Below are 12,656 nucleotides of genomic sequence, written 5' to 3' on the forward strand. Positions count from 1 at the left end.
GTTGGGTATTTTTTGCCTCCTCCAAATGGACTAGAGTTAAATTCCACATGTGATGGCTTGTGGGCTCTCACCACTTTATAAAATAAAAAATTGATTAACCCAAAAGAGATGGTAGTAAAATACCTTACCTCTTCCTCCATTCCTTGGGTTTGATGAACAGTTCTATTTAAAGCATCTTGGGAAGCTCACAACCTGTTTAAAAAATATTACAAAAAAAACATACAAACTTAGTAAAACATATCTTAATGCTTTTATAAAAAAAAACAAAAAAAAAACTCACAAATAAAACAGTTTAGCTCAAAAGAGATGGTAAATAAAACAGCTTACCTCTTTCTCCATTCCGGCGTTTTGAAGAACAATTGTATTTAAAACTTCTTGGGAAGCTCGAGAACTGTTAAAAAAAAACAAACACACAGTTGGTTTACAAAAATATAAAACATATCTAAAAGCTTTTATCAAAAAACAGATATTCAAAAACAGTTTAATCAAAAAGAGACGGTGAAACAAACAACTTACCTCTTCCTCCATTCCACGTGTTTTTGATGAACAGTTCTATCTTAAACTTCTTGGGAGCTCGAGACCTGTTTAAACATATTAAAAAAGTAAGTTTAGCTAAATGTAAATCATATCTATATGCTTTTATCAAAAAGCAGTTTAACCCAAAAGAGATGGTAAATAAAATAACCTCTTCCTCCATTCCAAGGGTTTGAAGAACAGTTCTATTTAAAACTTCTTGGGAAGCTCGAGTAAAGAGACCTGTTTCTATAAAAATTAAAACATACAAAGTTTGTATACAAATAGTGATGTCGCGAACATAAAAATTTGAGTTCGCGAACGCGAACTTCTGCAAAAGTTTGCGAACCGGCGAACCGGGCGAACCGCCATCGACTTCAATAGGCAGGCGAATTTTAAAATCCACAGGGACTCTTTCTGGCCACAATAGTGATGGAAAAGTTGTTTCAAGGGGACTAACACCTGGACTGTGGCATGCCGGAGGGGGATCCATGGCAAAACTCCCATGGAAAATTACATAGTTGATGCAGAGTCTGGTTTTAATCCATAAAGGGCATAAATCACCTAACATTCCTAAATTGTTTGGAATAACGTGCTTTAAAACATCAGGTATGATGTATCGATCAGGTAGTGTAAGGGTTACGCCCACTTCACAGTGCGCAGTGTAGGTGATATACCTGCCCTGACGATGCTTTGCAGACCAGGTATCAGTTGTCAGATGGACCCTTGCCCCAACACTGTGTGCCAGACATGCCATTATAGCAGACTTATATGGCTTTGACGTTGCTTTTTGGTAATTAGAAGGCTGCTAAATGCCACTGCGCACCACACGTGTTTTATGCCCAGCAGTGAAGGGGTTAATTAGGGAGCATGTAGGCAGCTTGTAGAGTTAATTTTAGCTTAAGTGTAGTGTAGTAGACAACCAAAAGTATTGATCTAGGCCCATTTTGGTATATTTCATGCCACCATTTCACCGCCAAATGCGATCAAATTTAAAAAAAAATCAAATTTTTTGCAATTTTAGGTTTCTCACTGAAATTATTTACAAACAACTTGTGCAATTATGGCACAAATGGTTGTAAATGCTTCTCTGGGATCCCCTTTGTTCAGAAATAGCAGACTTATATGGCTTTGGCGTTGCTTTTTGGTAATTAGAAGGCTGCTAAATGCCACTGCGCACCACACGTGTTTTTTGCCCAGCAATGAAGGGGTTAATTAGGGAGCATGTAGGGAGCTTGAAGACTTAATTTTAGCTTAAGTGTAGTGTAGTAGACAACCCAAAGTATTGATCTAGGCCCATTTTGGTATATTTCATGCCACCATTTCACTGCCAAATGCGATCAAATTTAAAAAAAAATTAAATTTTTTCGCAATTTTAGGTTTCTCACTGAAATTATTTACAAACAACTTGTGCAATTATGGCACAAATGGTTGTAAATGCTTCTCTGGGATCCCCTTTGTTCAGAAATAGCAGACATATATGACTTTGGCGTTGCTTTCTGGTAATTAGAAGGCCGCTAAATGCTGCTGCGCATCACACGTGTATTATGGCTAGCAGTGAAGGGGTTAATTAGTTAGTTTGTAGGGAGCTTGCAGGGTTAATTTTAGCTTTAGTGTAGAGATCAGCCTCCCATCTGACACATCAGACCCCCTGATCCCTCCCAAACAGCTCCCTTCCCTCCCCCACCCCACAATTGTCCCCGCCATCTTAAGTACTGGCAGAAAGTCTGCCAGTACTAAAATAAAAGTTTTGGTTTTTTTTTAAGTTTTTTAAGCATATTTACATATGCTGTGGTGTAGCATCCCCCCTTAGCCCCCAACCTCCCTGATCCCCGCCAAAACAGCTCTCTAACCCTCCCCATCTGCCTTATTGGCGGCCATCTTGGGTACTGGCAGCTGTCTGCTATTATTTCACAGTCAAAAAAGTGTTGTTTTTTGTAAATGTACACTACTGTTACACCAGATATGAGTGGTGGCACTGGGCAAGTGGGCACAGTATAGGCTGTGAGCCTGACACACACGCTGGCAGGCAGACAACTGCAATTAGATTACACAGGGGAAAAAAAAAAAGCAGACTGATGTTCTAGCCCTAAAAAGGGCTTTTTGGGGTGCTGTCCTTACAGCAGAGATCAGATGAGTCCTTCAGGAATTTTTGTGTGTATTTGGGATTGCACCCAGGGTACAGGAGATCATATTGTAGGGACGTGAGTGCTTGACCCTTCTTCTGTGAATATATATATAGGTCTCAAGCTAATGGAGGTATATCACTTAAGGGTACATGTAAAAAATAGTTCTATTTAACAATTAAATGCATTCATGCACATTTCAATTTTAACCTTTGGATGATACTTTGGAACAAAATAGAATATGCCAGTCTATACTATTAACTGGGTTATGTATAGAGGATATCAGGAAAAAATTGGATAATACAGGGAGTGCAGAATTATTAGGCAAGTTGTATTTTTGAGGATTAATTTTATTATTGAACAACAACCATGTTCTCAATGAACCCAAAAAACTCATTAATATCAAAGCTGAATAGTTTTGGAAGTAGTTTTTAGTTTGTTTTTAGTTATAGCTATTTTAGGGGGATATCTGTGTGTGCATGTGACTATTACTGTGCATAATTATTAGGCAATTTAACAAAAAAAAATATATACCCATTTCAATTATTTATTTTTACCAGTGAAACCAATATAACATCTCAACATTCACAAATATACATTTCTGACATTCAAAAACAAAACAAAAACAAATCAGTGACCAATATAGCCACCTTTCTTTGCAAGGACACTCAAAAGCCTGCCATCCATGGATTCTGTCAGTGTTTTGATCTGTTCACCATCAACATTGCGTGCAGCAGCAACCACAGCCTCCCAGACACTGTTCAGAGAGGTGTACTGTTTTCCCTCCTTGTAAATCTCACATTTGATGATGGACCACAGGTTCTCAATGGGGTTCAGATCAGGTGAACAAGGAGGCCATGTCATTAGATTTTCTTCTTTTATACCCTTTCTTGCCAGCCACGCTGTGGAGTACTTGGACGCTTGTGATGGAGCATTGTCCTGCATGAAAATCATGTTTTTCTTGAAGGATGCAGACTTCTTCCTGTACCACTGCTTGAAGAAGGTGTCTTCCAGAAACTGGCAGTAGGACTGGGAGTTGAGCTTGACTCCATCCTCAACCCGAAAAGGCCCCACAAGCTCATCTTTGATGATACCAGCCCAAACCAGTACTCCACCTCCACCTTGCTGTCGTCTGAGTCGGACTAAAGCTCTCTGCCCTTTACCAATCCAGCCACGGGCCCATCCATCTGGCCCATCAAGACTCACTCTCATTTCATCAGTCCATAAAACCTTAGAAAAATCAGTCTTGAGATATTTCTTGGCCCAGTCTTGACGTTTCAGCTTGTGTGTCTTGTTCAGTGGTGGTCGTCTTTCAGCCTTTCTTACCTTGGCCATGTCTCTGAGTATTGCACACCTTGTGCTTTTGGGCACTCCAGTGATGTTGCAGCTCTGAAATATGGCCAAACTGGTGGCAAGTGGCATCTTGGCAGCTGCACGCTTGACTTTTCTCAGTTCATGGGCAGTTATTTTGCGCCTTGGTTTTTCCACACGCTTCTTGCGACCCTGTTGACTATTTTGAATGAAACGCTTGATTGTTCGATGATCACGCTTCAGAAGCTTTGCAATTTTAAGAGTGCTGCATCCCTATGCAAGATATCTCACTATTTTTGACTTTTCTGAGCCTGTCAAGTCCTTCTTTTGACCCATTTTGCCAAAGGAAAGGAAGTTGCCTAATAATTATGCACACCTGATAAAGGGTGTTGATGTCATTAGACCACACCCCTTCTCATTACAGAGATGCACATCACCTAATATGCTTAATTGGTAGTAGGCTTTCAAGCCTATACAGCTTGGAGTAAGACAACATGCATAAAGAGGATGATGTGGTCAAAATACTCATTTGCCTAATAATTCTGCACTCCCTGTATTAAGGTAAATAAAACTCCAGGCCAAGATGGAATACACCCAAGGGTGTTAAGGGAATTTAGCACTGTTATAGACAAACCTCTACTCTTATTTTTTCAAGACTCATTATCCTCAGGCATGGTACCCCAGGACTGGCGTAAAGCTGATGTGGTGCCACTCTTCAAAAAGGAAAGCAGGGATGATCCAGGAAGCTATAGACCAGTTAGTCTGACATCAATAGTGGGGAAGATATTTGAAGGGATTATAAGGGATTATATTGATGAGCATATTCGTGTAAACAAGATAATGAGTTCTAATCAACATGGTGTTATGAGAAATAGATAAATAGATAATCTAATTAGATTCTATGAGGAAGTAAGTAAAAATATAGTTAAAGGGGAATCAGTTGATGTGATATACTTAGATTTTGCAAAGGCGTTTAATACAGTGCCACATGAGAGATTAATGCACAAAATTAAGGGACTGGGAATAGCTGAAAATGTTAGCTCATGGATAAATAACTGGATAAAACATAGGGAGCAACAAGTAGTAGTAAATGGATCATACTCAGATTGGACAAAGGTAATCAGTGGAATCCCCCAGGTATCAGTACTGGGCCCTGTTCTTTTTAATATTTTTATAAATGACTTGGAGCAAGGATTAAATAGCGACATCTCTATTTTTGCAGATGATACTAAATTGAGTAAAGTCATTAGGTGAGAGCAGGATGAACTTCCGTTAGAAAGGGATCTGCAAAAATTAGAAGTATGGGCAGGTAAATGGAAAATGAGATTTAATACGAGAAAATGCAAGGTTCTACATTTTGGAAGTAAAAATAAGCAGGCAACGTATTATTTAAATAGGACAAGACTTAGCCAAACATAGGAGGAAAGGGATTTTGGAGTAGTAATAGATAACAAGCTAAAGATGGATGCACAATGCAGGGCAGCGGCTTCAAAGGCTAATAAGATACTAGCATGTATTAAAAGAGGCATTGATTCAAGAGAGGAAAGCATAATTCTGTCACTATATAAAGCCCTAGTAAGACCTCACCTTGAGTATGGAGTGCAGTTCTGGGGACCGATCGCAAAAAAAACATATTGCAGAACTAGAAAAAGTTCAGAGAAGGGCCACAAAGCTGATAAGGGGATTGGAGAATTTAAGCTATGAGGAGAGGCTAGCCAAACTGGGTCTGTTTTCTTTAGAAAAAAAGGCGCTTTAGAGGTGACATGATTACTTTATATAAATATATTCAAGGCCCATATACAGAAATGGCAGAAGCTCTGTTTATTCCCAGAAAATTGTTTGTGGCAAGAGGTCACAATTTAAGGTTGGAGGAAAGGAGATTTAATCTCCTGCAACGGAAACGTTTTTTCACTGTAAGAGCAATAAAATTGTGGAACTCATTTCCAAAGGAGGTAGTGAATGCCAATACCCTAGATACATTTAAAAATTGTTTGGATACATTTCTGTCTATAAACAAAATTCATAGATATGATTGCTAGTATTAAATGGGTCACCTTTAGTGGGATTATTTAAGTTTAACTGGAGTTTTTTTGTAAGTATTTTAGATTTGTATAGGTTGAACTCGATGGACTTCGGTCTTTTTTAAACCTCATCTACTATGTTACTATGTTATCCCTTTAAAGGGACATTAATACACTAGATTTTTCTTTGCATAAATGTTTTGTAGATGATCCATTTATATAGCCGATACAGGTTTTTTTTTTTTTAAATGTATAGTTTTGCTTATTTTTAAATAACATTGCTCTGATTTTCAGACTCCTAACCAAGCCCCAAAGTTTTAGGAGTATACTGATGTATACCTACTCCAGCTTGCTCCTGTTTGTGTAAAGGTTTTTTTCATATTCAGAGGAAGGGGGAGGGGGTGTCTGCTATTTCCCACTTGCAGTGGGTGTTCCAGCTACCTCTGAACTGGGAGCTTTTAAGTAAGTTTTTTTAAACGGTTTTATACTGTATTTTTAGATCAGTATCTGCGTATTATTCTTTATAGTAGTGTCTATTACATGCAGTTAAATGAAAATTGGTGTATACTGTCCCTTTAAGGGTTCAGGTAAAAGAAGATTTTTTTAATCGTAAACAATTGAAAATTAATAAAAAAAAGAAAATGATAAAATAAATGTTAAATCGAATAAGGAGGTATAATACTCAACAAAATCAAATACAAAAAGCACAGCAAAACACAATATAAATTACAAATTTTAAGGAAGGACACACATTATACTTCCATCTATCTAATTGTATTGATATAAATTCTATAAGATCACCTACTCTATCTACAGAACCCAAAGACAGACCAAACAGTGTGACAATCCCCTTTCCTCTCTCACTTCCACAAGCTTTTTACCATTCCAGTTCCTCTCAGAGGATGAGGGGAAGTGCCACTCTGCTTGGCTTCCATTTGTGTCCTGTAGAGGTTTAGACAACTCTCCTAAATGCTTTAATTAAAAAAAAAACAAATTTAAAAAGCTTTTAACCTAAAATTGGTAGTAAATAAAATGACTTACCTCTCTCCTCCATTCTGATGGTTTGATGAACAGTTCTATTTAACATCTTGGGAAGCTCGAGTAAAGAGACCTGTTTAAAGAATATTAATACATACAAAGTTATTTTACAAAATAAAAAACATAAAAAAGTGGGTGAAGAATGTTGCTACATGATTAGTGTCCTCTCAGGATCACTACAGATTTATACCAATGTTTTGTATGAAACAGGACTTATCAGATTTGTATAATTTTGATTCCAAAAGAGGATCTTAATAAAAAAACAACAACCCCCCCCCAATAATCTCCTCATGTTTGAAAATAATGAAGCTATTTTTTTTTTAACATCTCTTTAGCAAGTTAAAAAAGACACTATTTTTAATATAGAATAATATATTGGGGTAACTTAAAAAAGTAACAAAATTATATAAATAGAAATGTTTAAAAATGCTAATAAAAAGACAATCAGTCATGTACAGCCTACATTACAAATTAAAGGGTTAGTCAACGTTCAAATTAATGTCACATAATTCTGCACTATGTTATTATGTTATGTTATGTAACATTAACCTAGCAACACATGCAAAAGAAAGATTCTAACCCCCACCCAAACCGTACTCACCTTAATTTTCAGGTTTCTTCAACAGTACGTCACGGGGGCACTATCTAATCACAGTGCACTAGGTTGTGCCATTGAACTACATGTAGCACGCTCCTGCGCTGGGTAAAGCAGCCGAAAGCTTTACCAAGCATGACAGCGCACTACATGTAGCTAATAAAGACGACCGATTATGCTGGGATTAATAACCTCGCTGTTGAAGAAACCAGAAGAGCAGAAGAGGCTGGATAGGAAGGGAAGGTGAGGTAAGTATTGTGGTGGTAATTAATACCAGAATATTAAACCAAAGGGGTTGTCCACTTTTTAAAATTATTTTATTGGAAGACAAATAATATAGGTATGAAGATTAACAATTATCTATAGGCTACAAAATATAAAACAAGTCTCAAGAAATACCAAGAGCTACAAACATAAAGATACAGTCCAAATTATATGGGGCAACTCTATTTTAAACAAACCCAGATTAAGCAATATTAACTAAACATAGTGAACAAGAGAATTTATCCCAAAGTAAAATGTATACGAATGCTAATATACTCAGCCAGTTCAGTCCTCCAATGCTCTCTCTCTCTCAGTTGCTTCCAGGAGGTGAGGAAGATAAAAAAGTGTGTATACTAACTGTTGGCTCCCATTGTATACTTAATTCATTTAAGGTGTGTCCTACCATACACCAATCAAAAGGCTATATGGGAGTGTCCTTCTTAGACAAAGACTAGGCCAGAGGCCTAGTCTATATTTTAAAATATGTTTGTAAATTAAAGAATTAACTACTTGAACACTCTAGGGATAAATTCTCTGGTTTTATGACACCACATTCCCCCACTTTAATTTCTCCTATGTTGCCCCGTTTTCTATTTATACCCATTAATACAGAAGAACCCAGTGGGAGCGAAAACCTTATAGGAAAAATTCAACCCACCGTCCCTCCGGAATAAATCCCTTGGCGACTTGAGCTCTTCTGTACTTTCCTAGGACTGTCAACTGCTAACCTAAATGTTATACAATTAATAATAAAAACTAACTATTACTCCTAACACAATCCAAACAAATTACTACAAGTCAGAAAAACAAATTATCAGAAGATAGAGAGAAATGTGGGTGCATGACGGTGGGTTTGGCAAAGCATACTTACCTGATGAGGGATGTGTATGTGATTGTGTGTGAATTTATGGGTAAACTTTATTAGAAGAGTATGCAGTCGTGCCTGAACAACAAGAATAACACTTAAATAAAGTCATTTTGGTTCCTTGCTTTCAGCTTCCTCTTCATCTTCTTTAGTATCACACAAAAATACAGTATCACAGCTGTTGTTATAACTTGGATAAACATAAGCATTAAGGAGAGAGTTCTCATTATCGGGTGTGTTTCTACATCAGTGAGTACTCCCCACCATGGATGGATAACTTCTTCTTTAGTTTTTTCAAGTTCATTATTTTGTTGCTCAAGCAAATTGCTGATGGGGCGTAGCTGCTGTTTAGTACGTTGTACTAGTTCATGTAACTGCAAAGTGAGCTTAGGAATAGGAGGAAAAAGCTTCAAAGTCCAATTCTCCCAGACAGTGTCCTCAGTAAAATTCATGCAGTCAGTAGTGAGGTTTCCTGATGGAAAGACAGTATGTGTTCCAACATGGAGGGGTGTTGTTACTCTAACACATGTCCCTTCTTCCACTGGGCATGTCTCATCTGATGTTTTGTACTCCTTATGGCCTATGAAACAGGCCATATCTCCAATATGAATGACCTCGCGTACCAGCTCAGCTTTTGTAAACTGCACCCATCCATTCTCAATGTCTCTAGTTTCCCAGGTGCAGGTACATAGCCATCGATGTTGAACTTTCTTGCAACAGCCTTCATCAATTACTACTTCTGTAATAGTTGCCAATTTTTTTGAAGGAAAATGTTGCTGGTAGGTGCTTTGGCTAAAAGTACCAATACTATGCACAAAATTCAATGGTTCCGCTTCTCCTTCCCAACGTGGAATTGCTAGGATTAGTCCAACTCTCCCAGATTCAGATTCTTCCGGTAGCCATTGTCCTGGTCCCTCAATGTATGCATGCTTTAAATTGTCCTCTGTAACTATCACACCTTTTTTCCTTAATGTTGCTATGATCTTAGTTGCATTAAGTTTTTCTGTCCACTTGTTTCCTTTTATATCATTTATAGTATCCTTCAGATCAGATAATAGTTTATTCCCGGTCATGGAGCAAAAGATGGCAGCTCCTATTTCTTCATTTTTAATGCTGTTTGAGATGTCGGCAATGTTCTCCTCCACTAGTTGTAAATTGTGGGCAATGGTGTGTATGTCATCTACATTGTCTCCCAACTTCTCTACAATAAGTGAGTCGGCTACTCCACCTGTTTTCATGGCATGGCCAAAACCATCTGTCAGAGAGTTAATTCTGCTATTAAGTCCTATGATATCAGCTGAGTTCCACACACCTAATCCGGTTCCAACTCCTCCCAAAATTGTTGCTATGGTATCTCGCTTGTCCCTTCTCTTTGTTTCTGTCCACTCATCAATAATCTCCTGTGTCCTTCCTTTGAACCATTCGCGCTGCTGTCTTGAGCACCTTAAAGGAATCATGAAATAATTAAAATCTAACATTATGGGGTAATATGTCCATCCTACACCTTGTACCACAGTTTCATGTGTAGGGACTACAATGATTCCCCTTTTTGGCCATGGAATTCTTATCTGATCTTTACAATTTTCCCTTTTCTGTACTGAAAGTGTTACCTCATCTACTGTTAATACACACCCCTCTCCAGTGTTAAGATTGCATTTCAATTCTTTATTGGGATGTGAAGCTATAGTAGCAACCTCCCATTCACCACCCTCATTTAAAGATATGTTGCTTACTATGATATTAATATGTTTATAGTATCCTTGGGAGGTTGAAGTCAATTTCACACGATCTATAAATATTCCATTAGCTGTTACCTGCCCATTTCTAACCACCCAGTTCCATTCTTGTCCCTTGGTCACATTTATTGGTGCCCTAAGAGCTAACCCCATACTATCATTTGGCAACATGATATTCAAATGTAAGTCACCAATTTCTTTTACTTTTAACTCCCTCTGCCAAATAAATCTATCTGCCTGTATATATCTATCCTCTATTCCTTTTAAAATAAGTCCCTTATATGCTGTATCCTCTGGTCTAATTGGTGGTCTCCCTCTTCCCATTCCGATACAGTTTATACTCATCAGTTGTGCCAGAAAAAGACACCATCCTCCTTGGCTAGGTTTCATTTCTTCTGAACTCAATCTTCTGACGAGCCTGTGAATAAACTAATAATTTGTAATTAGTGAATGGGGAAATATATTTTTCTCATTCTCTTCTTATTTCTTCTGTATTTCCCTGGGTAAAAGAGAGAAGATAAAAACACAAAACAGGACCAAAATATAGTTAGCATATAAACATAAGGCATAGAAAACAGGAAATGTATAGATCTTTATAGGAACTTTATGGTATGACTATTAAAAATCATTTTCATCCCTCTTCATTTTTTTTTTTTTTTTGCTACCCACATACTCAATTTCCCAAAATGAATTATCATTTGCTGCCTTTAACTTACACCCATTTTATTTTCCTGACCTAACTATTATGATTTTCTAGGTCTTAGGGTGTATGTATACTTACTAAGGCATGTTGTTTGCTGGGTCCCTAACCTTGTCTTTTTTAAATCGTTTTAATTGACTTGCATGCAGCCAGACTTCTCCTTTTTCTGCATGGTCAATCAGGTATACTGCAGCCCCTAATCTATCTATGACCGTATATGGACCCTTCCATCTTGCTCTACCCCATGGTAGAAGTTCATCATGGTTTTGTACCATAATCCTGTCACCAGCCTGGTATGTAGTTATATCTCCTGAGGCATCATGCCATCTTTTCCGTTGCTGGTACTGATTCTCATCTTCTACTGCTGCTGCTTTGTGCACAATTTCTAGATGTGTGGCAAGCTCTTTTACCCATTCATCTGTGATGGCTGCAGTTTGTAATGCCACTGGTGCTGGAATGGTCATCCAGTTGGTCCAGGATGGCATTGGCCTCCCCATAAGGATTTCATAGGGTGAAAATCCTGTAGATCTAGAGGGTCTGGCTCTAAGCCTTGCACATACCAAAGGTACATAGGTGTCCCAGGCTGACCCATGTTCTGCAACCAATTTCATAAGTTCTCTTTTTACAGTCCCATTCATCCGTTCAACTTGACCTGCTGCCTGTGGATGGTAAGGTATGTGATATTTCAGATCTATTCCAACCATTTTGCACATTTCCTTCATTACATTTCCAATAAATGCAGCTCCATTATCACAATCAATTACTTTTGGGACCCCCCACACAGTAATTACTTCATTCACTAGTTTCATGGCAGTTGTTACTGCTGTACAGTTCCTTGTTGGGATTGCGATCATCCATCTTGAAAAACTATCCACTACCATCAAAATGTATTTATTCCCTCGTGTGGTTGTTGGCAGTGGTCCAGTATAATCAATTTGAATTCTTTCCCATGGTCCTACAGGTGGCTGTCTCATTAGTTCTCCCCTTTTCTTTCTGTTAGATCGATCAAATCTAGCACAGGTGAGGCAGCCGTCCAAAAAATCTTCAAGGTCCTTATTCTGTCCATGCCACCATCCCATCTTCTGTATTTTTTCCTTTGCTTCCTTTATCTTTGGGTGTCCTCCTGCTTGTGACCCATGTATCCATCTAAGGATGTCTTTCCTAATATGGAATGGTACAACCCAGACAGGAAAGCCATCTTCTAGTACACAAACCAGACCCTTTTCTTCCACTATCATTTTCCCTTTATGATGTACTTCCTCTCCTCCTCTTATTCTCATTCTGAGTTATTTAATTTCAGCATCTTCATCTTGAAGTTCTTGCAATTCTTGCATTCTCTTTTGTACCACTTTAGATTCTCCCCTTGTTGTTGCAGCTACAGTTAGCTTTCTTTCTTCGGAGTCTGGTTTCCATTCCTCAGCCCACTTTGCTGCTTGTTTTGCTCGATGATCTGCAAGGTTATTTCCTATTCGATGAGGCCCTGTTCT

At 38.1% G+C, this 12,656-nt stretch overlaps 1 protein-coding gene across 1 annotated transcript in view; it reads right to left on the reverse strand.

Moving 5' to 3' along the window:
• Nucleotides 1–7,899: 7,899 nt before the first annotated feature.
• The window catches only part of LOC128640028 (uncharacterized), a 172,375-nt gene continuing 167,618 nt past the window's right edge, over nt 7,900–12,656 (reverse strand). The window contains exon 2 of the mRNA XM_053692330.1: nt 7,900–10,898. Within this exon, the coding sequence (XP_053548305.1) occupies nt 8,832–10,859 (2,028 nt within the window). The 5' untranslated portion in view covers nt 10,860–10,898 and the 3' untranslated portion in view covers nt 7,900–8,831. The remainder of the gene's footprint in view (nt 10,899–12,656) is intronic.

This window comes from Bombina bombina, chromosome 9 (genome assembly GCF_027579735.1).
Source record: "Bombina bombina isolate aBomBom1 chromosome 9, aBomBom1.pri, whole genome shotgun sequence".
NCBI classification, from domain to species: Eukaryota; Metazoa; Chordata; class Amphibia; order Anura; family Bombinatoridae; genus Bombina; species Bombina bombina.